General features: G+C 40.9%; 1 protein-coding gene across 4 annotated transcripts in view; it reads right to left on the bottom strand.

Annotated features, from left to right (window-relative positions):
• The window catches only part of Zc3h14 (zinc finger CCCH-type containing 14), a 40013-nt gene extending 16444 nt beyond the window's left edge, over positions 1 to 23569 (bottom strand). For 2 of the 4 annotated variants that reach the window (XM_028777253.1, XM_028777256.1), the window contains exons 1-9: positions 23472 to 23569; positions 23120 to 23162; positions 17264 to 17378; positions 14127 to 14167; positions 13114 to 13309; positions 11877 to 12306; positions 11263 to 11423; positions 10759 to 10859; positions 7586 to 7741 (exon numbers count right to left, since the gene is read on the bottom strand). In XM_028777253.1, the coding sequence (XP_028633086.1) occupies positions 7586 to 7741; positions 10759 to 10859; positions 11263 to 11423; positions 11877 to 12306; positions 13114 to 13309; positions 14127 to 14167; positions 17264 to 17378; positions 23120 to 23162; positions 23472 to 23507 (1279 nt within the window). In that variant the 5' untranslated portion in view covers positions 23508 to 23569. Of the gene's footprint in view, positions 1 to 7585; positions 7742 to 10758; positions 10860 to 11262; positions 11424 to 11876; positions 12307 to 13113; positions 13310 to 14126; positions 14168 to 16700; positions 16743 to 17263; positions 17379 to 23119; positions 23163 to 23471 lie in introns of those variants that run through there. The other 2 variants (XM_028777254.1, XM_028777255.1) reach the window with 2 other exon arrangements.
• Between the last annotated feature and the right edge of the window lie 3139 nt (positions 23570 to 26708).

The raw sequence follows: 26708 nt of genomic DNA, 5'->3' as shown, positions 1-26708 counted from the left end.
TTCATACTGTGAAAAGTTAGGCACACAAGACTAATTTTCTCTTCTACAATTAAGAGCAATGCAACAACCACTTGTGTCCTGTAAGTCCTACCTACTTATCAGCTCCTCTGCAAATAAAACTCTATTATTACATACAAAATAATCCTGACTTCTGATTGGCTGAGCAGAGACACATGGCACCCAAAGAACTTTCTATTATTTACTTCATGTGTTGGGAATCCTGAAGAGCTACTCCATTAAATTAAACAAGTATGTTCACCCTGTTGTCCACTAAACTATAATTTTGGAGCTTCATATTATTTTGAGTTGCTTCATCTTAAATTTCTCCTCTGCTATCAGTAGATGGTAGTACTGCACTAGTATTATCTTTGCAGGGAGAAGGCAGAGAAGACGACTGGACTCATGATCTCAGACAAATCTCTTCAACACCATTTACACAGTAAGCAACTTCAGCAGCACACCCACGTAAAATGATGTGGGCTGGTGATGTTGCTTAAGGGCAGAGCGCCTGCCGAGTACACGGAGGACGCAGACTCACTCCTCAGCACCACTATAGTTAAAAACAAACAACAGCAAGGACAACAAAAACCCAACCAAAATGGTGTAAGTCTTAAAAGAGGAAAACATACTATGTGTTGCCTTGGACTTGATATAAAACCATTATTAGGTGTATCTCAAATATTTTCACCCAATTTATGGGTACCTTTCCTGTTACTTTTTTTTGGTATGTGTGCAGAGCAATTTCCTTTGAAACACAAGTTTCTATTGTGTCCACTTTGGTATTCTAAGGAACCACTCCTTAAGTCCAGGTCACACACGTATACTTACTTTCCCCCTACAAGTCTTTTTTTTTTTTTTTTTTTGAGACAGGGTTTCTCTGTGTAGCCCTGGCTGTCCTGGAACTCATTCTATAGACCAGGCTAGCCTTGAACTCAGAAATCTGCCTGCCTCTGCCTCCCAAGTGCTGGGATTAAAGGCGTGTGGCCACCACTGCCCAGTGCCCCCTACAAGTCTTATAATTATCTTGATAATGGAGGTCTTTTGATTCATTCTGAATTATTCTTTGAATATTTGCAAAGACTCCAACTTCACCACTTTTTGGACACCCATATGTCCCAGTAAAAGACTGTGAAAGACTCTTCTTTCTTTAACAAATTGTTTTACTGCCCTTGTTTAAAAACAAGAGAAAAAAAGCCAATCAACTGATCAAAAATGTGTGTCTACCTGGACTTTGGTACTGTCCCTCAGAGTATGCTGAACGTTACACTGGTCACAGTCACAATGCATTTATATCATGTCCTCAAATCCAGAAACAGAACCCTCTCCAATATTATTCTTTTTCAGAAGTTCTGATTCCTCTAGATCCTATTTCCATATGAATTTTGGGATAAGGTGACTAATTTTTACAAAAAAGAAAGCAGGGAGTTTCAATAGAGTCTGAGTAGAAATTATCTATTCACTTGAGGACTACTGCTATCTCACTGGTATTTAAGTTTTCAAAATGATTTACATGAAAAATCTTTCTGGGGCGGTGGTGGCGCACGCCTTTAATCCCAGAACTTGGGAGTCAGAGGCAGAGGCAGGCGGATTTCTGAGTTCAAGGCCAGCCTGGTCTACAGAGTGAGTTCCAGGACAGCCAGGGCTATACAGAGAAACCCTGTCTCAAAAAAACAAAAACAAAAAACAAAAACAGAAAAGAAAAATCTTTCTGAGCTGGAAACAATCCTTCTGAGGTATCCCAGACCTAGAAAGACAATGCTACATTTTCTGTCATCTCTGGACATTAGCTTTGAATCTTCAGACGTGTGTGTTTCATTTGGAATACCCATAGAGGTCAGGAAATTACTAAGGAGTCATAGAGAGGAACCTTAAAGGGAAAAGTGATTGAATGCACTAGTATAAAGGGTTAAAGGGAAATAATGGAACAGAAAGGGTTAACATGGGGTAAAGGAGATTTTTAAGGTAGAGTGAATACAGGAGAGAGAAATGACACTAAAGACCTTTCAAAAAAAGACGCATGTTAATCTACCACAGATGTTTCTAAACATACACCATGTAAAAGGGGTCACCCTGTAACATGTTAGGCAACAATGTCCTTATTCAACAGAGACTAACTAACAAATAAAAAACTCAGTGCTTACGGGGGGGGGGCCGGCGGGGTGGGGGCACACCCCTTTAAATCCCAGCACTTGGGAGGCAGAGGCAGGTGAATTTCTGAGTTCGAGGCCAGCCTGGTCTACAGAGTGAGTTCTAGGACAGCCATGGCTACACAGAGACCCTGTCTCGAAAAACCAAAAAAAAGCCAAAAAACAAACAAACAAACAAACAAAAAACCTCAGTGCTAGGAATGAGTTACTTCTTTTGGAGTTATTTGCCAATGGTTCCCAAAGACAACCCCCTACCACCACTACCACATTACAGGTCATTGCTAATGGCCTTAGTTACTATCCAGAACTTGATGGTAAGACCCTACTGCTGAAAACATCACACTGAGTCATACATAGGACATGATAAAATCAAGCTGGCTCAGAACTGAAAGTTTTGTCCTTCCTGTGGCTTTCATAGTGCTCAAAGGTAGCATGTAAGCTACCAGAGGAAAAAGGTAACCAATCACACCCAGCCGTGAGCTCTGGGAATGACAATAATAACCAGGGTCAGCAAGAGGTGCTTGTCAGTACAACAGTGGATGAGTATCATGGAGTAACCAATTACATTCCTACAGTGTGTGAGATGCCAAGCCCAAGCCAGAACAAATCCCAACATGGAAAGAGAAATGAGGCACACAATCCCACCTTTGGTAATTGTTAACTACAGGAAAAGGAGTTGGTTTTCTCTAAGACTGTAGCCCCTGGTAAGCTGACCAGGCGCTAGTAGAGGACCACAAATCTAAGAATTCTAAGGCTGCACAAACTAGTCTTGGAAAAAAATTTTTTTTAAAAAGATACCCCAAAATTGGGTGGATTAGGAAAGGTGGGGGATAGATCTGGAAAGAGTTGGGATGCAATGCAATGCACTGTATGAAACTTGAATCTCTCAAAGAACTTGAAACAAAACAGAACAAAAAATTCTTGGTCTTAGTTTCAAAGAATTGTTTCCACTCCAGTTTACTCCTCAGGTGAGCGATACAATTTATAAGGAGGCAAATTCACCACAGCCTCTTAAAAAAAAGACTGATACTGTTCATCTCCCCCCACCCCCGTGTGTGTGTGCGTGTGCGTGTGTGTAGGACAGAGGTCAATACCAGGTGCCATTCTGAGACCACTTCTTTACCTTAGATATTTGAGATAAGGTGTCTCAATGAACTCTGGGCTTATTGATTCAGCAGACTAACAGGCTAGTGAGCCCCTGGGACCCTCCTATCTCTATTTCTCAGTCCTAAGATTAGAGGTGCATATTGACCTAGCTCCAAAGCCCAGAACAGTTTTTTATTTAAAAAAATAAAATAAAATTACATCTTTTGCTGGGCATAGAGACACATGTCTGTAGTAACAGCACTTGGGAAGAAGGAGCAGGTAGTTCAAGGCAGCCTTGACTACCAAATGAATTCAAGACCAGCCAGAGATCTAAGTGATCTTGTCTAATAAAACAATGAGAACAAAAAAAATTATAGTCTTTGGTTTGCTAGTGAAATAGGTACAGATCATAATTATAGAAACAAAAGAGTCAGGTGGTAATAGTAGACGCCTTTCATCCCAGCACTTGGGAGGCAGAGGCAGGTGGCTCTCTTGAGTTCAAGGCCACCCTGGTCTACAGAGTGAGTTCCAGGACAGCCAGGGCTATACAGAGAAACCCTGTCTACAACAACAATGACAACAAACCAAACCAAAAGACCCCCAAACCCTTCCTCTTGACCCTCCCTCAAAAAGAAAAAAAAAAAGCTTGTGTGTGTGTATATATGAATGTCCCTACAACTTAATATAATGTAAATGTATCTATAAATTAATTCCTTAAATGTTAATTCAAACAGGAGACAGTGTATAAAACTCACAAGGCTTTAAATTCAAATATAATTTAAGATCACACAACAAACATGCATCCAGAGTTAATGTTAAGATTAACATATTCTCAATTAAGCACTGACTGCAAACCAGTTGGTTCACCACAGGGCAGCAAACTACCCAGAAAACAAGAGAACAGTGGAACAGTGGTCTAACAGAACAAGTCACATGGAAACAAGGGACTCAACAGTGTAGCAGATGACCCCTGCATTGCTTGTGGTGCCCATGACAAATTTACATGCAAAACTGAGAAGAACCATCCAGAGTCCCATGGAAAGATCCATTAACAGAGAAAACTTGAATATTTTAACATATCCTTTAGAATAATGTTGAAGTAGGTAAGACTACTGTTACACCTATTTACAGATCAGGAAAGAAAAGGTTTGTATCAGCTAGTAAGGGGCAAGGCTTGGATTTAACACCCTAACTACGTCATAATCACTATGTTACTGTGTTTGTATCTACGGCCTGTTAAATGGAGCAGAGTTACAGAGCTCCATGCAGTTTAATTACTGTTTTATATATATATATATATACATTATGCACACAGAATACCACTTCAAACATCAAATATCTGTAGATATGAAACTGAATATTACACTAATATAAAACATGTCGATGCTTATCCTTCAAGGAGGGGTGTGGGGAAAATGAGTGGGTTTGATCTTCCTTTCCTCAAAACCTAATCCTCCTCTTTACTAATAACCTTCCACAATGCTTCCTGTCCAGCGTGGTGCACATCAGGTACAGGAGCACCCATCTTACAATTTTTAATGGCTTCAGATCATTCAACTTTATATGGTGTGAGAGTGATGCACTCAGAATACATTGTGCTGTGACTGTTAACATATTCTTAGGCTAGTGACAAGTATAAGATAATCTCTTGTTATTTGGGTAGCTGCAGCAGCAAGACACAGATTTGAAGGCATCTGATCCCCAAAGTAGGGAGTCAGTCCTATGTTACCCTAAGTTACACTGAGAAGAAACCTTGTGTCAGATAATTTTGTCCAGCTAAAATTGAATAATGTTAAGTAATCTAAGCAAGTTATAAGTTAGGCTATTTTTGTTTTAGGTATGTAGGACTGATCCTAGGACCTCATGCAGGTACTCCACCACTGAGATGTAACCCCAGTATTTTCACTTTCTATTCTGAGATCATCTTAAATGGCTGAGGTAAGTCCTGAATTTGCACTTCTCATACTTCAGTCTCTTAAATATCTGGTATTATAAGCATGCACCACCATGCCTGACATCTAGGTGTAACTTATGATTATTATTTTCAAAAGACATGGGTTTAGCTAGGCATAGTGGTACACACCTTTAATTCCAGCACTGGGGAGGCCAGAGACAGAAGCAGGTGAAATCTCTGAGAGTTTGAGGTCAGAAACAGTCTACATAGTGAGTTCCAGGACAGTCAGAGCTATATAGTGAGAGCAGTCTCGGGAAAACAAAAACAAAAACAAAAACAAAAGACATGAGTTTATTGGAATGTAACCCCATCACAAATTTAAGAGCATTTGTGTATGCATTTATAGTTTTTCCTTCTGGAGAGACCATTTTTTAAAAAAAGCACACAAAAATTAGTAAAACTTAAAATGTAGCACTGGTTTGCAAATTATTCAATGAACTCAAAGAAAATATTAAAATTTCAGTTAAATTAATAATATTTAAATTTCTATCCTATAGCCAGGCAGTGGTGGTGCACACCTTTAATCCCAGCACTTGGGAGGCAGAGGCAGGCAGATTTCTGAGTTCCAGGCCAGCCTGGTCTACAGAGTGAGTTCCAGGACAGCCAGGGCTACACAGAGGAACCCTGTCTCAAAAAACCAAAAAAATAAATAAAATAAAATAAAATAAAATTCTATCCTATCATCCTTAAATTACTGTGTGTTAATACCATTTATACATAAGATACATCTACTCAGTGTACATACACTGAAATGAGCACAGATATTGCACACTTAAAATATGATCAATGATTTAAGGATGGGGTGAAGGAAAGAGTCGTAATAGGTATGGCTTTAACAACCCCCAAAAAGTAGAAGATATATGGACAAATACTGGCTGCAGACATCACACAAAAAGCCTCAAATGAACTTCCTGAAGACAGACTTCAAATGTAATAATGATTCAGTTTTCATACATCTGATGGAGAAAAGGAATTTGAGGGAGGGGATGAGAATGAAGATGTAGAAGTAGAAAGGAGACATACGACACACAAGAGTCGAGGTAGAACAGAGTACCAGAGGGGAGTGAGGGGAGGCAGGTGATGAGACCCGTGAAGACACTGATGGTTGATGGTCTGAGAGTGGAACAAGGACCACCAGGGGTTCTGAGTGGAGAAGTCAGGTTTCTGTTCAAAAGAGTAAAAAATTATCTAATTTTAATATTTTAAAAATGTAAAGAGAACGAGAAAGAAGGCCATTGTCCCAATAATCTAGAGGAGTGGCTTAGACTAGATCACAGTGGCTTAGACTAGAAGGATAGTTGCAGAGGTAAGAAATAATGGTGAATTCTCCATACTCTAAAGACAGAGACCAAAACAAAACTGTTTCCTGGACACGTCAGGAAAGCTGCACTCGTGAACTCATAGTGCTGCTGTGGCTGACTGCACAGGATTAATACCATTCCTGAATGGTGACTGTATGAATCTTGTGCAGTCAATACTGATACTCTATGGTACAAGATGCAGCTAAGCTATGAAGGCAGAGAAAGTATTTAAATGTATTTTTAACTTGATTCCACTTTACAATGGCTTTATTGAGAGCAACACAACCACGGGTCAGGGACACCTGTTAAAGTGTAAAACAAGCAAAGTACAAACCAGAGAGCTGGGCATGGTGATACCCGCCTGTGGTCTTAGCACTCAGAGGGCAGTGAAAAGTAAGACCATAGCCAGACTCAAGCTCAAGCCAAGGCTACACAGCCACTTCAATTCCAATGTGAAATTGTGAAACTTTGTTTCAAAAACAAAATCCAAAGAAAGCAAAACCACTTGACAGACAATAAAAACAAGAGTAAATTTTACAAAAAATATTTCCCCCCACAGAAGAGAACAGATTTTCAAGTAAATGATGTATCTATAGATATATACTACCCATCCCCAAAATGATTAATGTGACTGACTAGCATTTAGGCCTGACATAGTGAAATTTTAGAAACTAATAGTATAGGAAACAAACAAACAAATTAAAACTGTTCTAGGGAGAGGATAAGCCCAGATCATTTGCCAAATTACTCTAGCCAGATCAGCTTGGGGAAGAGTGAGATGCTGTAGTAAGTAGGCAACCTAAGAGAAGAAAACAGGTAAATAAAAGCTATGTAAGAACAAGGGGAAAATGTTTTCTAAAAGCACTGGAGGTGGGGTGAGGCAAGAGAGGTGGCTCAACAGCTAAGAGGACTTGTTGCTTAGACTAGAGATCAGTTCTCAGCATCCACATGGCAGCGTACAGTTGTTCATATAACTCATTCTTTGAGTCCCCCATTCATCACTTTCTTTATAGTACAACAAGTATCCATTAAGACTTATCTGAAAAGTATTTAGTATCCCATGGGTAAAGTATAAGAGTGAAATGGTTAACTCTTACCTTGAATTTTTTCTGTATTATCTCCATTTGCTTCCTCTTCTTTAACAGGGGGACTTATTCTGGGGGCCCTGTTTTGCCCCTGGACCATTTCTGCTAGCAATTCTTCTTGAGAAGTTCGAGTTCTGGGAGCAACTGGAAGTGTCTGTTTCTGTGGAGCTTTACATGAAAGTAAAAGAAGGAAAATACACCCATGGGTACAACTTCATAACTCCATGATTACTATCATATGTTAAATACAAATTCCATCCTTGGGTTCAGAACAGTTAAGTTATTCAAAACAGAAGAACTACAGTTTTTCTTTACAGTATTCCCAAGAAAGACATTCAACTTATTTGCCTTACTTGTGTATAAGCAGCCTCTAAAGCTTGAATCTCAGCACTCAGGAGGTTAACACAATAGGACTGCAGTAAGTTATGGGTCAGACTGGACTACATAGTGACAGCTTGTTTCAAAAACCCAAAACAAAACAAACCAACAAAGGTGCATGCACACATGCACACTACGGAATAATATGTGTGTATACATATCATGTATAAAATAACCAGATGCAGTGATCCATGCTCTCCCAGTGATTCAAACTATAACTTAAGCAGGCAAAGAATGAATGGTTCAAATGCTATTTTTAAAAAATTCTTTTGTGTAGACCAAGCTGGTCTCAAGTTTACTACTAAGTTCAAAATGATCTTAATCTCTTGCCTCTATGTCCCGAGTGCTAGGATTACAGGCATATAGAGCCAGGCTCAATGTTATTTCTTGAGATATGGGAATCTCTAAGTACTTTTTAAAATTTCTTTTGAGAACTATGTGTTTTGCCCACATGCATGCATGTGTTCCATGTATATGTCTGGCATCTGTGGAGGTCAGAAGTGTGTTGGATCCCTGTGAACTGGGACTGAACCCAGGTTCTCTGGAAGAACAGCTAGTGCTCTTTCTTAACCTGCTGGGCCATCTCTCCAGCCCAATACTCTACTTTTGAACTAGTTGAAGGCAGTTACTAAGAGCACTGGGTGTGACCTAGGAAACACTGGGAGCAATAAACTGATGTTATAGAGGGCCTACTAAACGTGCTTGGGAGATAAGTTATACCAAGAATTTACTCAAGGAATGACACTGACATAACTCAAGAGTCATTATTACTAGTTAACCAAGGTTGTTAGAAACTGTAGAAAGGACAGTTTTATATAGCTCTAACATAATTAAAATTCAGACTTGCTAAGAAAATGTTTCTATCACAATTTTTTCACTAAGAGTGGGGGTGTGGTGGTGCACACCTTTAATCTCAGCACTTGGGAGGCAGATAGGAAGATGATCTCTTGGAGTTTGAGGCCAGCCTAGTCTACACAGTGATCTCCAGGACAACCAAAGCTACAAAGTAAGAATATGTTTCAAACAAAACAAACAGAACAACCTCCAACTCCCACCCCAGAGATTTCTTCACTAATATGCTGCCAATTAGGCTTTGTTTCCACAACAAAAAGAGACAGTACTGATTTACCACCTACAGGTAGAACCATCCCCACAGCAAAGAGGCAAAGAACAGGTTTCTATAGGCAGCTCTTAACAGGAAAGCACTGGGTAACAGCCAGTCTTTTCCTGGTTCTGCCATCAAGTCCTGGTTCTCTTCCCAGGAAGCTTAATCCTACCTCAGTAACTACGAGTAATGGGGGCACACACACGACCCCGATAGACTTAAGCAACTGTGACAATATGTTTGCTGTGTAAATCTCTCATTTGTCCAAATGGCCAGACTTGTAGCATCCTGTCTCTAAACTGTTCAAAAATGAGACTTGAAGCCAGGCCCCCAAATGATTTATGGATGAGCACATGTACAGAATGTAGAGCCTAAGAGCACAGCTACAAAGCTGGTAAACGTCTCTGTTCATGGCTAGTTCCCTTTTGTGCATCAGCCAGAACCAATAAAGATATCCTTTATTAATTTGGGAGTACTTGAAATGACTTCTCAGTGGGAAGGCATATTAATTCTGTAACAGCTGTTTTTCTAGAGGACTAGGGTTCTAGTCTACATGGTGAGTCATAACCATCAGTAGCTCCAATTCCAGGGGATCCAATGCTCTTTTCTGCCCTCCATGAAAGCAAAAAAACTCATAAACATAAAACTAAAAAAAAAAAAGTATTTCAAGGTCATGGAAATCCTTTAAAATTCTTATTCTAAGCAGTATCACTGCTGTATTAAAAGAGTGAGTATAGAGAGGTACCTGTTAGAGCAGGTGCAGGCTTTCACCTGATCACCTTTTTTCTGTATGTCACAATCTACTGAATGGCAGATATTCAAGGTTAAGTGAGAGATGAGAAGGTAGATGAGTACCAAAAATTGTTGACTTCAATTCAAGAAACCGTGACGTGTGACAAAGGGCAAGCAGAAGAATGCTGTGAGGACATCTACCAAATTCATAGTAAAAACTTAAAGATAATTTCAGAGTTGATAATTTCTATCAGCTTAGTACCACAAAATTTTACACTGGCTCCAGCAAATGAAAAGGTGCACAACATGTAGCAGCAACACAAAACACTCACCATTTGCAGTTTAGAATGAGCATTCTATAAAAAAAAATTTGTTATAAAAACATGACACCTCAATATTTGACATCAAATGATTTTAGAGTTTCTATTTTAATTAGGGTAAGAGCATAACCATTTTCTGCCTGGCATTCTATTACCAGGTCCCACCAAAGGAAGAGACTGGTGTATCATATAGTAGTTTAAACGAATGTCTTTCTTGGGTCCAGGGATGTGATTCAGTGGAACAGGGTTTTCAAAGCATGTATAAGGCCATGAGTTCAATCTGCCAGCACAGCAAAAAAGTAAATAAAGATTTATCTACCTTAGGAACTGTTATTATCCAATTTTTTTCCTTTTATACATAAGTCCATATACAATATTGTATTAAATGGTATTAATATGAAGTCTCATATTTTTCAAAAATCCCCTTTATAATTTGTGGGTAGTATCAAGTTTATACATGCCAGAATGTACTATGCTCAAAGAACTCCTATGACAAGTTTCTCAAACTGGTGAAATCTTTTAAAACCATGCTTCTAGAAGAATTTGATTCTGGTTTTGGTATCTAATAGGAACCTTTACTTTACACATTAAGCATGCTCAACTTAAAGAAGCAATCTCTTACCAGTACAAACATACTACATTGAAATTACCTGCAGAATAGTTAGTTGTTTTTGTTACAGACTCTTGAGCTTCAGAGATAGCCTTCAAAATTAGATTCTTGTTAGCTTGTTTAGAAGGTGGAAGAGAAGGTCTAAAAGAGTTTTAAGAAAAGGTGTTTTTATAATGTTTTAAATTTCAGTTGTTTACATGCTAACTATCTACTATACTGTTACTACATAGCCTGTTTTAAACATAGCAGTTATAGTTTTTAGAACATGTCAATTAGACTGGAACCCTACAGCTTTTTAAAAGATGACTCTGTATTAACACTTTTTCCCTCATTAATTTCTAGTAGTCTTTGCAATTCTCTCCAAGTTTAAGCAAGCCCTCCTCCGTTAGGTGATGCTGTCAGACAGCTTAGGACCAGAGCCCTTATCTACCAGTAGCAAGCACAGCCCCCAGGTTTCTTCCCCAGCACAATCAAAGAAACAATCCAACAAAACCCTGCAGCTGCACAAGCAGTTTAGGACTGATTTACAGCTATGGTCACATACCTCCTCTCAGGCTTTGCTGGTACTGACACGCTGCTGGACAAGCTTCCTATCCGGGTCCCATAATCCTCATCATCTTCCTCCTCTTCTCCATCATGGCTAAATCTTTTTACTTTAACAACTGAACTTACCACAGGCAACTTTCTCTTCCGAAAGTTTTCATCCTACAATGAGATAAATTTAAGCTTACCTTGCATTGAAAACGAAGTTCTACCACAAAAATATTTGTTTTCACTTTAAGATGATCTTAGTAACTGAAAGGACTGGCTTTCTTATAAAAAATGAAAATGTCTCCTCAAATAGCTAACTCAAAAGAACTTTAAATTTATTTTATAACAGTAGCACACAGAACTGTTACGGAAAATATTAAAAGGGAGTTACGTGGTTGCTTAAAGCTAAAACCGACACATCTACATAGACACAAAAAAGAAAAGCTAACTCAAAATGCCAAAATCACAAGGCACACGTGCATGACCTAAAAACCCCTTTAGAGAGCCAGCCCAAGAGGACACTGTTTAAGCCAAACACGCAATGTGTTTAGTTACGTAAGTTATATTTGGAATTTACAACTGCCACTCTAGCCTATCGAGCCAGAATCTATATACATCTATACAAACCTCAATACTCATTTTATCCAAGTTGTTTCTGAAGAAGGGGCTATAAGTGTCTTCTACGCTGCTAAGCACTTCTGGGTCACACAACCGTCCTGCTTCATATACCTGACTGCTCTGTATATCCAGCTGCTTGGCAGAGTGAGCACTGCTTTGCTGCTGATGAAGTTGCAGCCTGTTTAAGTGAGTACCAGTGTCTGCATTTCTACTTGCAGGTGGTCGATAAATTTCAATAGAAGGGCGAGAAGAACCATATGTAAGTGTCACTGTAGGTTTTTTCTGAGATAAGGGATTCTCCTGGACAAAATTGAGGTCTTCATCAATGAGATCATCTGGTTCTGGCTTGATATCAATCACATCTTCAGAGGGTGCTGGCTCCCTCAGAGGTTTCACTGTTGACATTAGCCGGGTGGAAGCTCCATCATCATATGAATGTCTATAAATAAAGAAAAACACAGCATTATCCGGTAATCTTCAAAGAATGTTTATTCAAAAAAATTTAAATGAGGAAGTACGGAGACTTTTTAAATATTCACTACTTTCAAATTAGTTATTCTTTTCTGCTTTTCCAGAGGATTTGAGTTTGAGTCCCAGCATCCAAATGGTGACGCACAACCATCTGTAACTCCAGCACCAAGGGATCCCTTATGCCTTCTTCTGGCCTCTAGAGGCACCAGATATGCACAAGGTCCACACACATACAGGCAAAACATCTATACACTTTAATATATATATATATGTGTGTGTGTGTGTGTGTGTGTGTGCGTGTGTATGTTCCGTACAGGTTCATGGATTGAATACTTGATCCCTACTTCACTATGCTAAGACTATGGATTCTTCTAGGAGGTAGAGCCCAACTGGCCGACACAGGCCACTAGTGTCTAGGAATAGACCACTGCTGATAATATCCAACCTAGGCTCTGGTTCAGTTTTTCTGCTCCTTCATCCACGACAATGTTAGGAATCTCTTTCATAAGGTTTTGCTACCGTGAACTCTATCTATCTAGTCTGCTGCTATAAACTTAGAGCCCACTGAACACTGAGCCAAAAACAAGTTCCTCCTCCTCTTCCAAGATGTTCTGTCAGACATTTTGTAATAACAACATATGACAAGGAATATCTAGTCCACGATTACTTCACTATTTCCAAAAATTGCTGAAAATAGGAACTAACAGACATAATAATTAACGTAAGTGTAACATCCAACACACCCATCTGGTCGTAGTAGATACTGGACTTTTACCTGACATTAGTGGATTTCTGCTCCTGTGAACTTGTAGAAACTCTGGAATCCCTTTTTTCAGGTCTAGAGCTAGAAACAGCAAGGGGAGGGACAGCAGCTTCGTGCCTTCTCTCATCTCCCCGACTAAAACTGTTCTTGTTTGAAGGCACGTTACTATCAAAGATGCTGGTATCAGGAGACTTTAGACTAGAGGGCTCTGCAAAGAGAACACATGGTCCTGGTAATCCTTTCTTTATCCTGCCTTCCCTCATCAATTAAAAAAAACAGTACATTTAATACAGAAAATACTTTCTTTTAATTAATAACTTAAAAGTTTGTCTTAAAAAAAAAAAAAAGCAAAAACTAGTCTCATGAAGCCCAGGCTGACCGGATAGACTAGAAAGGATGGCCTTGAACTCCTGGCTCCACCTCTGGAGTATTGGGATTCTGGGCAAGTACCACTTTCTGAAGTGTTTTCAGTGGTAGGGACTAAACCTGGGGCTTCTTGCATGCTAGGCAAGCACTCTACCAATTGAGTTATCTCTCTAGCTCCTCAAGTGGGACAGTTTAAAAGCAGAGCTGGAGTTTAAGAGACTTTAAAGTAGATTTTTAAGCACTAGGGGTTAAAGGCACCTGAGAATATGGGCACTTATGTTTTAAATTCCAGGAGACTCTTGTGTGAGTTCCCATCTCATTTCACACTGCTTTTAGTAGCTGAATTCTTACACATCCTAATAGTCTGTGTGGTTTATCATCACCAGACATTCAGACACTTTTCAATGATAAAGCAGTGAGGTACTTTTAAGACTAAAGCCCGTACACATTCGTGATTACTTCCTTCAGACACACGGCCCTGTCTTGCTCATCACTGTTAAATCACAGTAAGTTGATTGTTCTTTCAGTTTAAATGAACCACTAAAACTCTTTAAAGTTACCAATGCTCTTCCAACAGAAGCATAAATGAATGACTTAATAAAGGATCACGTGCTGTAACAAGCAGAAATTTCAAAAGCTGTCAATTTTACATATCTTACCAGTTGTAACAGAGCGAAGTTTATCTAATACACCATGGAGCCTAAAAAAACAAAAAACAAAACAAAACCTTCCTTAACAAAAATTTCATTTCAATTGCCACTCTAAATCTAATGACATTACATCGAGATTAGTTCTTTTAACGGTATTTAATGATACTAAACCAAACTTTCCAATCAAACATCATGTTTTCTTTTAAAGGCCTTACATGAATACCAGAATAAAAAAAAATTACTTTTCAACATTTATCTTCTGGAAGACGAGGAGGAGGAAGAGGAAGAGGAGGAGGAGGAGGAGGAGGAGGAGGAGGAGGAGGAGGAGGAGGAGCAGCAGCAGCAGCAGCAGCAGCAGCAGCATCCCCACCCTGCCTCCCCAGGATAGGAAAGACAGCTCAGCAGCATAGCAGCTAGAGTACTAGGAATTGAACCTATAGCCTATGCACACCATGCAAGCACTCTAATGTCATTGATACACACCCACAGCTCTCTTGTTACTTTTTGAGACAGGGTCTAAGTTGCCTAAGCTGGCCTTGAACTTGTGAACCTCTCCCCTCAGCCTCCTAGGTAGCTAGGATTACACTGTGTCAGCAGATCCAAAACAGAATGTTAGAAATGAACACACACAAGGCCCTGGTTCAACCCTCAGAACCAGAACCAAAAAAGACAAAAACATCACCTGACAAGTCTTTTTTTCTTTTTTTTTTTCTTGACAAGTCTTGATTTAAAAAAAAAAAAAAAAACTTGCTTCCTAGGAACTAAAGGTCAAAACAGCTTATAGTAAAACAAGAAAAGTATCTCAAACATATAATACTGCTTATCACAGCAGTCTTGTGTGTGTGTGTGTGTGTGTGTGTGTGTGTGTGTGTGTGTGTGTGTTTTCTCTCTCTGCCGTCCTCCCTCGCCCTCTCTACAGGGTTAAACTAAGGACTATGTATACATGCTAAGCACATAGTCTTCCTATGATCTACACATCCTAATCTAGCAGTTACTATTTTAACTATTTATCTGGCTTCTTGGACAATGTAATTATGAAAGATGAATAAAGTAAATAAAAGAATTTTAAAATATGCTATCCAACTTTACTATAACTCTTATTTTCAAAATTAAGCAAACAGGCTACAACTTTGCTTTAGTATAACCCTTCTTAACAGCTACATAGAAGGCAGTTTTGCATAGCCATCCTTCCAAAATCCCCTCACAAACACCAGAGTTTCCTATTGTTTCATTTAGGCTTCATTCACATGTCAGTTTCCTCATGGACACAATTATTTCAATGTTTAAAAAAAAAAAAAAACCAGGATGGAGTGGGGAGACCTCAGTGTAACACTGTAAAGTTATAAAACTGACAGCAAAAAAAACAAAACCCAAAAAAACACCAGAATAGGGCTGGGCTTGGGGAAGAGGGGAAGGACAGGGGATGGCAGTCACATGACAACACTCGACTTTACACACTAGGTTCAGATGTGACTAACAGAGTAGATTCCCCGAGGCCATGAAGAAGCTGGGTGTTGGAAGCCACCTGTAATACCAGCACTCATAAGGCAGAGGCAGGACCTTGGGACAAGCTGTCTAAATAGACTAAACATAACTGGTGAGCTCTGGGTTCAGTCAGAGACCCCGTCTCAACAAAGTGGGGCATGATCCAGCAAGACACCAGTGTCAAATACAGGCCTACAGATATAAATACACACACACACACACACACACATCTTGTGTATCTACATATGCAAACACATACATATACTAACAAAAAAAAACAAAATAAAAATCAGGATAGTCTGTTTAACACTAGTGAACACTGGTGAAAGGACCAGTGAAGCAATGATTCCTTGCGACAGTACATGTGAAACTGCATTTATAGCAAGATGAGAAACTCATTTTGATTTTAAGTTCAGATTCAGTAAATGGTATACTGGTTTAAGAAATCTGTCTTACACAGTCATGTAATCTGAAAAAGAACCTACCATGTCAACCTTCTGATTTAGATTAGCTGGACTGAAAACCCAAAGTGATCTAAAGGTTTAACCAAAGGCCAGGTCACAACAATGCTTATGAAACAAAACAAATTCTTGGACCACTGACTACTTTAAAAAAGAAGTGTTCACAATCACAGTATAATTTCCTCAGTCAAAAACACCATGAGTATCTGAGAACAAACTATATTAAACAGGGTACATACCCACAATGAAGTAGTGTGTTAATACATAAGGATCACTGTACTCTTAATAATGTCTCCGAAACTGAGTAGTATAAAGCAGAAAATTTGGCACAGATTTTCAAAGTAGTATCATCATATGCAGTTGCCAAAGAGACTATGGAGACTTTCATCAGGAGGCCAGCAGTGAGCAGGCACCACCTCCCCCGGCGCCTCCCTCCCATCAGATTAAGCAGCCTAAGTGCTCACCAGCCTCTGCTCCATCAGCTTTTGCTGCAGCTGATGGGTTTCTAGTCTGTGGGCCCTCTGATGAGTATTTCTATCTGAGTCAGCCATATCATGATCCTTCCCCTTCCTCACTCTGCCTTAAGCCTGACAACCAAAGCTGGCCTTTTTAAACTCAATCATATGCTTATCCTCACCTGAGGGCACATGTGGTTTGATAAAGGGTAGTCCAAATCATGAGTCATTTATATGAAAGAATCAAGTCGCTCATATTCCAAACTGTGAAAAGTGACTGATATGTTTGTCAAATGGGGCCATGCATGTGTCAGAAAAAGAAAAACAGCTTAAAATAAAACCAAAAACAAAATGAAAATGAAACAAAACTTCCCCATAAAAGACAAAAGCCAGCCTACCTCAAAATGTGATGTTCACTGAAAGTGGTTGTGCTTGCTATGCGTGGGATTAGTGGCGATGATGAACTGTAGAAGGTGACAGATACAAACAAGCCTACCATATATCAAGGGCTCCTATGGTGCAGGCATATCTGCATGCACTCTGTATGCACTAGCTAGGTTATCCTCACAATTACATATGCAGGTGATTTACAAGTCCCACTTACAGATGGAGAACCTTCTAGAGACTGTGCTTTACAGTTCACAGCCAGCCTCTCCATGATGAACCTCAGACTCTCTGAGCACCTCTTTCTAGACAGAATACCAACTCTGACTTTGCTCCGAGGCACAGACATTCAGAAACATACCATACGGTGAATCGAATTGTGTTGTTCCCTAGAAACAGGGACAGGTCCTCTGTCATTTGGTCCTGACTTTTCTTGTTGGCCACCATCACCATAATGTAATCAGGAAGTTCTTCATCTATTTAAAAGGAAAAGTATACCAAACTTTTAAATGTTTCCTCAATATTTGTTTTTGCTCAACATCAATGTGCTTGAAAACAGAGAAGTTGATATGAATTATACCTCACTCTAACAGAAGGTACACAAGACAACTCAGCTACCATTTTTCCCCTTTATCCCACAAGTGTTTCCATTTTTAAAAGGCCAGGAACTGGAAAAAAACCGATGCATTTCTAGTCATAAAACTAGGCATACTGGGTCATGCAATCAATTGGGAAAATGGAGAAAGAAATCTTTTTAATGTCAACTTCAGACACTTCTAGAAAGATATATATATATATATATATATATATATATATATATATATATATGTCCCCAATAATTGCATTGTTTAGTTTTCTGTTCAAAACAGTATTCATGTCACTAGAGAATATACTTTTACTCAGTAAACGTAGACTTCCATTACTCCATGTTATAAACTAGAAATATCACACACACTAAAACTATACAAAACTCTATAGCATGTACAATGCCAAGAGTTCAATTATTAGTACCAAAGGATGGAAAAAAGCTGAATGGCAACTCGACTTCATTCATCCTGACAGTGGCAACCCTACACAATGACTGCAGGTAAAAAGACCAAGAACATTTTAATAAAGAAGCAAAGTCAGGAGGAAACCTAATTCTTTTTGAGAAAAGTAGGTGTGTGCGTGTCTGCCTCCATCCCATGGGGGTGCTGCCTTAAAACTCATGATCTTCCTCCGTATGCCCTACCAAACACTGAGACGACTGACAGACACCTCCACACTCAGCCTCAAGCACGTCTTTATTAAAATTCCCTTAACAACTAAAATACTCATAATTTCTACATAAACAGAAAGGTTTATCTGCCAGAAACTTGTTTCAAGGGAAAAACATCTAGGGGCTGGAAAGATGGCTCAACTGTTAAAAGCACTGGCTGTTCTTCCCGAGGACCTGGGTTAAATTCCTAGCACATATATGGCAGCTCAAAACTGTCTGTAACTCCAGTTCTAGGGGATTCAACACCCTCACACTGACATACATGCAGGCAAAACACCAATGCACATAAAGTAAATAAATAATTTTAAAAACAGAAAAGACTCCAAACTCTAATATAGAAGCTGGACAAAAAGAGAAGGCAGTATTTCAAGGAAGCACGCAGTAAGTGAGAAAAGGTAAGTAACAAGTGGTCAATCTTTGTTTTGCTAAAATTTCAAAAAAGCTCCCATTATACTTGTAATAAATAAGCTAATCCTTGTTTATATGTCATACTATGATCCAACACTAGTAAGTCAGGATAAACAGATAAAGCGCTGGTTATTTTTCTTTCACAGTACCAATGAAATGATTGCTGTCACTATATCCATTTGTATTTCCAAAATTTTATAAGATCAGTCAGTGGTTGTCTTGGTATAGAATGGTGACAAGGAAAGGCTAAGAACAGGTTACAAAGCCTGAGTAGCTACTGTAAATTTAGGAAAAGGAGATTATACTTTTTTTTTAAGAGATGCTAATGATTCAGACAATGGATTCTCTGCATAATGTTAGTTAGGCAGTCTCCAGTGAGCTATACCAAGTCCAGTAGACTTATCAAACTGACTGGTGACGTTTTGGGAGGATACACATCAAGACATGCCAAATGCACTTATATACAAACACACTTCAAATATGTGTGACATAAACTATCAATCATTTCTCAGCAAAGTCTTTAAAATTCACATTGTCTTCTCAGTAGACAATACAATGAAAGTTAAGAATCTAATGCAAAATTATCATGTGGTCATAAAATATTCTTCCAGTGTCCAGAGAGATCTCTGAAATACATTCAAATTAGCATACTGGGGATGGCTAGAAGACAACAGTAACCACTGGGAAGGTTCGGAGAAGCTCTCACCTCAAGCATGTGAATGAAAACTCAACTGTCAACAGCCACACTACTGGACTATTCCACCTGAGCACAGCTGAGACTTTCCTTACTGCTTGCTTTAAAGGAAAGGGGTTCTTTTTTGTACCCCACTTTGAAAAATACTCAAATATTTATTGAGGAATTGTTTGCATAACCTTCCAGAGCTCTGGGATTCTTTTTGAGCATAAAGAAATATGAGAAACTGTGACTACTAGTGGGGCGTGACTGTAACCCTATTTATTACCCAGGAGACTGAAACAGGAGGATCAGTTTGAGGCTGGCACAAGCTATATGATGAGAGCAAACCAGCTTGAGTGGCACGGTATGAGACCCCATCTCAAAGAGTAAAATCCTGAAAACAAAAGCCATCTTGTTCTGGACAGTGAAATATATGCATCTACAAAAAAGTAACTAACTACAAACGTAAAAAAAAAAAAAAAAAAAAAAGACTGTCTTACTTCAAAGAGTTAAAGAATGAAGTCTGTTAACTCAACTGACGGATATTAAACTGCAGGCTTTCCACCAGAACCCAACATGAAACTGTGCATCTTAAGGAATGTCCAATTTGGGAGTGTAATGGTGCTAAGAGTTTACAGCGGTCCTAGGTTTAAGCAAAGACGGAGGAGGAAAGGCGGGGCCATAGAAGAAAAGTCTGAGAAGCAGCAGAAGGGAAGAAGCTGATCAAATGTGAAGACTCGTTGGCACTCCACAAAGACTCTGGTTCTCATGCATACTTAAGGACTTTTACAAAGTTTAACACAAGCACCAAGGACCCCAAACCTGAGCTCCCAAGCATCACTCTGCTGACCACCTCTACCTCAGCTCTCTCCACATCTGCTTATTTATAAAGAATAGTAATGCTGTCACCCATCCCAGCAGTATTTTCAGAAAGAAGCACAACTATAAGGGAATGTTTTAAAAACTTAAAAATCTCTTAGAATTTCTGAAATTGGCCGGGCGGTGCATACGCCTTTAATCCCAGCACTTGGGAGGCAGTGGCAGGCAGATTTCTGAGTTCGAGGCCTGCCTGGTCTACAGAGTGAGTTCCAGGACAGCCAGAGCTATACAGAGAAACCCTGTCTCGAAAAACCAAAAAAAAAAAAAAAAAAAAAAATCTGAAACTCAGTGACAGACAGGACTGAATGTATCTCAGTGACACACATGGATGTTACCCTGGCCATCAACTAACACAGTTATACATGTGCAGTGGACATCTCACAGCTGACACTAAGTATTAAAGAAAAAACAATTACAATGAACACAATTGTGGTTCAACTCCATTTTCATAACCATGAGGAGTCTTACATCAATCCTGAAATAACCTAAAATCCACCTACCGTCATGTATGAACTAGTAATTCTTATCTTGTTCAGTCTCAGGTTCCCTCTGATTGATATGAACTACTAATATTAACCATATGAATTCAAAATGGAGAATTTTTAAAGGATTTAATTATCAGTGTACAAATTATAGGCTAATAGCCAAATTATATTAATTTAATGGTTTTTCTAGAAGCTAAAGTTTCCCAGACAAACAAAATCCACAGTTCTGAGGATGGCCTTGTTTTCTACTTCCATAAATGTCTTTTATACTGTGTCTAGAAGACAAGTGAACTCTAATCTGTTTTCTGCATTTAATCTGTGATAAAGTTGTTTAATACTGAGGAATGTAAAAAAAATCTAGTCCCATAAATTATGTACTTTAGAGTATTTTAATAGCTTTTCTAGACCTTGTGGATATCCTTCTATGATACTACACTGAAACTCAAGCAGTAATTTATTAGCAATAAAGACACCAACTACTCGAAAAACCAAAAACAAAACAAAAAAAACCACCAACTAACTCTTTGTACTGTTACAAGAAAATCCACCCATACAACCGCCTTTTACCTTGGCATAATGTAATGTGTAGTGGTCACTTAGAAAGTGCTAGTTCCGCTGGGCGGGCGGTGGTGGCGCACGCCTTTAATCCCAGCACTCGGGAGGCAGAGGTAGGCGGATTTCTGAATTCGAGGCCAGCCTGGTCTACAGAGTGAGTTCCAGGACAGTCTGGGCTATAAGAGAAACCCTGTCTTGTAAAACCAAAAAAAAAAAAAAAAAAAAAAAAGTTTTCCACTACTATGATAAAACACTGTGACCAAAAGGTACTAAAAGGTACTTAGTGAGGAAAGTTGTTTATTTCATCTTACAACATATGGTCCATCATCTGGGAAATTAGGTCAGGAGCTCAAGGCAGAAACCTGGAGGCCGGAAGGAATGCAGAGACCATGGAGGAGTGCTGCTTACTGGCCTACTCTGCCTGCTTTCTTAAAGCACCCAGCTACACCAAAACAGGGTACCATGCACAGTAAACTGGGCCCTCTCATTTCAATAAATCCCACAGGCCAATCTGGTAGTGGCATTTACTCCACTGAGGTTCTTTCTTTGCAAATGACAATAGCCTGTGTCAGGCTGACACTTCACAGCAGCTACTTTACTGGAAATCACTAATGCCTTTTCTTAAAATAATTGTATCAGCTCAGTACATGACTACTTTACAACCACTTCCCTGCTCTCACAATCAAAATACTAAAAAGTGTAGTTTTTTGTTTTGTTTTTCTGAGACAGGGTTCCGCTGTATAGCTCTGGCTATCCTGGAACTCACTCTGTAGACTGTAGGCTGGCCTTGAACTCACAGACACACCTGCCTCTGCATCCAGAGCTGGAACTAAAGGCATGGGTCACCACCTCCCAGCTGAGAAGCCAGTTTTAAAAACATTATTTTATCTGTCTCATCGATAACATTCTAGATGGAACCTTTTTTTTTTGTTTTGTTTTTCGAGACAGGGTTTCTCTGTGTAGCCCTGGCTGTCCTGGAACTCACTCTGTAGACCAGGCTGGCCTCGAACTCAGAAATCCGCCTGCCTCTGCCTCCCAAGTGCTGGGATTAAAGGCCTGCGCCACCACCACCCGGCTGGAACTTTTTTTTTTTAACTACAATAATTTGACCAAGAGTTCTAGTAAAACCTGGTAAAGAGTTCTAGTAAAACCTTTTAAACTCACTGCTGTCATATAATCCAAGTGTAAGCACCGTGTAATGTCAAGTCTTCAAACTATCATGAAAACAAGTTTGACTCCAGAGGTCAGTAAGGGTCCTAGACCCTGAGTTACTATCTTAAGGCACCCATGATTTACACCCGAAGCCACCATCAGTGGAGTCAGACAGGTGTCTTCCCCCAACCCTACTCAAGTACCCAAAGCCTTTGTTTCTATTTGTACAACTGGGATATTATCATTTACATTTTAATGACGAGTTTTATTTTAGATGTGTAATAGCTAAATACTGCCTAGCCCAGAGTAAACACTCGTTCTGGGGGTGGTGGGGGAGGAATGAGGCAAATATGAACTCACCATTTTCAGGTTCGAGTAGGAAGTACATTAAAAAAAAAAAAAAAACTTAAACCATAAAACTTACTGAACCAGCTCTGTGGAAAATGCCAGAAGCATCAAACGTTCATATCCAAAATGAGAGATCTCAAATTAAAGGTCATGACGAAAATAACAACAGGAAAAACAGAACAAGATTCGGACAAACATGGGTGAAAAAAACGACACCTTCGGCAGAAGGGGGGAAAAAAAAAACCCTAGACTGTTTCAAAATAACATCTTAGACAGGAGATGGGGGTGGAGGAAGGGAACTCGGGGTGCTGCTATAGACGGTTCAATGAAAGGGGGGTAGAGGAAACCTGGGATTTCAAGGTAGACCACCCAAAGAGCTTTTGGGCAGAGTCACTCAGACATCAGTCAGTTACAAGCCTGACATTATACTGAGGCGAATGACGAGTATCAACTTACCCACGTAAGCTCCTAATTCTTGTAATTTCCCCTTAATGGCACTCTGAGGGAGAGAGGGAGAAAAAAAAAAACAGCAAATGTCTGTGAAAACCGCGACGGTGAGAGAGCGAGCGGCCCCCCGCCCCCGGGAGGTTGGGGGAAGGGACGCCCGACCCCCGCGCCCTGCTTCCCGCAGCCGCCGCCCCGGTAGCTCTCACGGGCCCGCCGGCGTCCCCCGAGCCGACCGCCGCGCCTGCGCTCCGTCAGAGGCGGCCCGCGCGCGGAGGAGACGCGGCAGGCCAGGCCCACCCGCCCCGTTACTCCTGGCAACCGCCTGCCCGCCATGCCCAGCGCCCGCCGACGCGGGCCTCACCCGGATCTTGCGGCTGATCTCGGTGCCGATTTCCATGGCTCGGCGGCGGGCGGCCGGGTCAGCACTGCGCGGCGCTTCGGTTACCTGGAGCCCGCCGCGGGCAGCCACCCTGCAGCCTGGCCCCCCTACGCCGCCGCTCCGCCTCCGCCGTGCGCGTCCCCGCCCCTGCTGGCGCCCCCGTGCAAGTGGGAGCCAGTGCGCATGCGTCTGCGCATACGCATGCGCGCGCGTCCTGGGCAGGGGGTGGGGTCCGGAACCTGTGCTCTGGCGACCACTGCTGGTCGCGCAGAGGACAATGGCCTGCGGGTTACCTGGTTTCACCTTGCCCTTTCTAAGAGTTGGGAGCCTTCCTTCTTCCCTTTCATGGTTTCTCATTTGCGAATTTTAGTCTGCAGGTAGTCAGGATGAAGTAATGTATAGCTCAAACATCATGGGCCATGATCTGAGTTCAAATCTAACCTCACTCTGGGACTGATATATATCGTCAAATGACCAAAAAGAGATTATTTTCTAAAAGATGTACTATTATTACACTTGGTGAGATGGAGGGGCAATATTCAAAACCCATGCAGCATGACCTTACTTTAATTCTAGAGGGATTTTTGTTTGTTTGTTTGTTCTTGTTTTTTGAGACAGGGTTTCTCTGTGTTGTCCTGGAACTTGCTCTGAAACTCATGCTGGCCCTGGTTGGACCCAGTGATCCGCCTGCCTCTGCCTCCTGAGGGCTCCCAGCTGCAGGTAACAAGAGTGGCAGGTGTCACCCTCTAGCGTTAACAACACCCTATAGCGGTCCGGTGTGACTGGGAAGTGGAGCCTTCCTAGTGTTAGAGTTGGTGCGCAGGCCTCGGATATTGGGTCTCAGTCCTGAATGTATTAGAGCTCCTTGGGCCTAGAAGATGGGCTTACAGCTCTCAGGCTCAGCTGGGATTGCAGCTTCCTACAGGTCCTAGGCATTGGGACTTCTCAGGTCATGGTGGCAGCCAGTGATACAGCTCTCAGTCAGGTGCCTAGCACACTTGGCCTTGAAGACCTGACAATTCTCTTAAATTCTTGTGACCAGGGTCTGCAGGTTCTGTTCTCCAGCACATCATTGTCATTGCATTTTACTCTTGGGCTCTGAGCCTCTTGTTGCTCCTCTCGGCTTCTTACCTTACCCTGGCCACTGATGTTTTGTTTTTTGTTTTTTTTTTAACCCTAGCCCCTCTTGAACATCTCTCTCCCTCTTCTATCTGCTGCCTCTCTTTGGATCCATACAGCTGCAAGTGGGTCAGAAAAGAGAGCTTGAGAGAAGCCTCTTGTTAAGCCTGCTGTTGTAACCATTGGGGAAGCTGCTGTCGAGAGTATCCCCCAGGCCAGACTGCTGTCTGCTTAGGTAGCTCAGAATGGGATGTTTGGATTAATCACAGCTATCTGTTTTGGCCAAGCCCAGCCATATGTTGGACTAATCAAAGCTTTGCCTCTTAGCATCAATTACAGCTATCTCTCAGCTACACCACAAAGAGAAGAGCTCGCCCTCTGGCCTAGGAAGAAGTAATTGCAGGTTTGTTTGAAGTTCTTCAAGGTTCGGGATCACGAACTATCAGGTACAAAATCTTTCCAACAGCCCTTGTTGGAGCCGAGCATTCAGGAGCTGGGATGATCAGATGGACTGCAGTCTTTGTGTAGTTGTTTCGAGGTGTCCGTGGAATACCCAGGACTGTCAGTGCTGGTCTAAGAGCAGTCTGGCTGTCTGCTAGACTCCTTCATTTAAGGCATCCAGGGCAGCAAAGGAGAGTTTAGTGGCTGCTAATAGGTGTTCAGATTGTTCAAACCCTAACAGCTCTGCTGGTTTATAGGAAAATGAGCATCAGAAGGCGTGCTCACAATACAAATGGAAAGAACTTGTTCCTTGCAGTAATTTTAACAGATCTGAAAGTTCTTTTTTTTGTTTGTTTGTTTTGTTTTTTTGTTTTTCGAGACAGGGTTTCTCTATGTAGCCCTGGTTGTCCTAGAACTCACCACTGCCCGGCATGCCTAGCTTCTTAAGAACTAGTTTCTAGCCGGGTGTTGGTGGCGCACGCCTCTAATCCCAGCACTTGGGAGGCAGAGGCAGGCAGATTTCTGAGTTCGAGGCCAGCCTGGTCTTCAGAGTGAGTTCCAGGACAGCCAAGGCTACACAGAGAAACCCTGTCTCGAAAAACCAAAAAAAAAAAAAAAAGAACTAGTTTCTACTAGTCAGCTCTTGGTGCATAACCAGAGGCCACAGGTTTAGCAGTTTAGGACAGACATGTTTCTTGTCTTGCAGGTTTCATCAGTTAGCTGTGTGAGCACAACTTGCTTGGGTCTTCAGCTCAGAGTGTCAGCAGGCCTCAGCAGAGGTGGTAGACAGGCCGAATTTCCATCTGGAACTTAAGGAAGAATTTCATTCCAGGTGCATTAGCAGGAAATGATTTCCTGGGGTCTTTGTGAGCAAACGCTCCATCTCTTTTTGCCAGCTATGGTCTAGAAGCTGTGTTCTTGTCCTAGAAGATGGCTCACAGTTCCATGCCAAGAGCCTCACCAATATGGCTGCTCTCTTAATTTAGTGAAGATAAAGATGTCCCCCCTCCCCCTTCACCCCCCAGCACATCTTGGTTTCTCTGTTAAGGACTTTTGTCTCATTCAGTTGGGCTCAAGTGAGTTAGGACCTTTTTTTTATATCTCTGTAATCCCTTGTCTTCACCATATCCATTAGATAAAGTAATCTACACTCCCAGGAATTACAGAAGAAATCACAGAGCTGCCCTGGATCTGGCTGCCATAGGCCCCTTGACCCATAACCATTCTTCCGATATCTGTAAGAAAATGAATATGATACCTTAGGTTTTCTACTGTAACTATCGATTAGATGCCCATCCTCCCTAGGAAAATGATAGACTGAGTGCCATGTGTCTTTTATATGTCTACAGAAGTTCTTTCAGGATGGGAGGCACACAATAAACATTTATCAAGTACCTGTGGGTTAAAAGAAATCAAAGAGTTGCTTTGCGAAAGCATTTCTCCTGGGTGAATTCAGTGACCACAGAGTCATGAAACATGGATGAGACACAGAGGGACAGGTGACAGGGAGCAGGGACTCTGGAGCCAGGACGTCTGGGCTGGAGTGCAGCTCTGCCACTCTCTGAGACCTGAGGCAAGGAGCTTCTTTTCTTTGTGCCTCAGTTTCCTCATCTGTAGCACAGACAGGACAGTTTTCCCCTTCAACAAGTTCTTATAAGG

This window comes from Grammomys surdaster, unplaced genomic scaffold, assembly GCF_004785775.1.
Source record: "Grammomys surdaster isolate TR1022 unplaced genomic scaffold, NIH_TR_1.0 279, whole genome shotgun sequence".
NCBI lineage: Eukaryota > Metazoa > Chordata > Mammalia > Rodentia > Muridae > Grammomys > Grammomys surdaster.
This window is presented reverse-complemented; position numbering and strand designations above follow the sequence as displayed.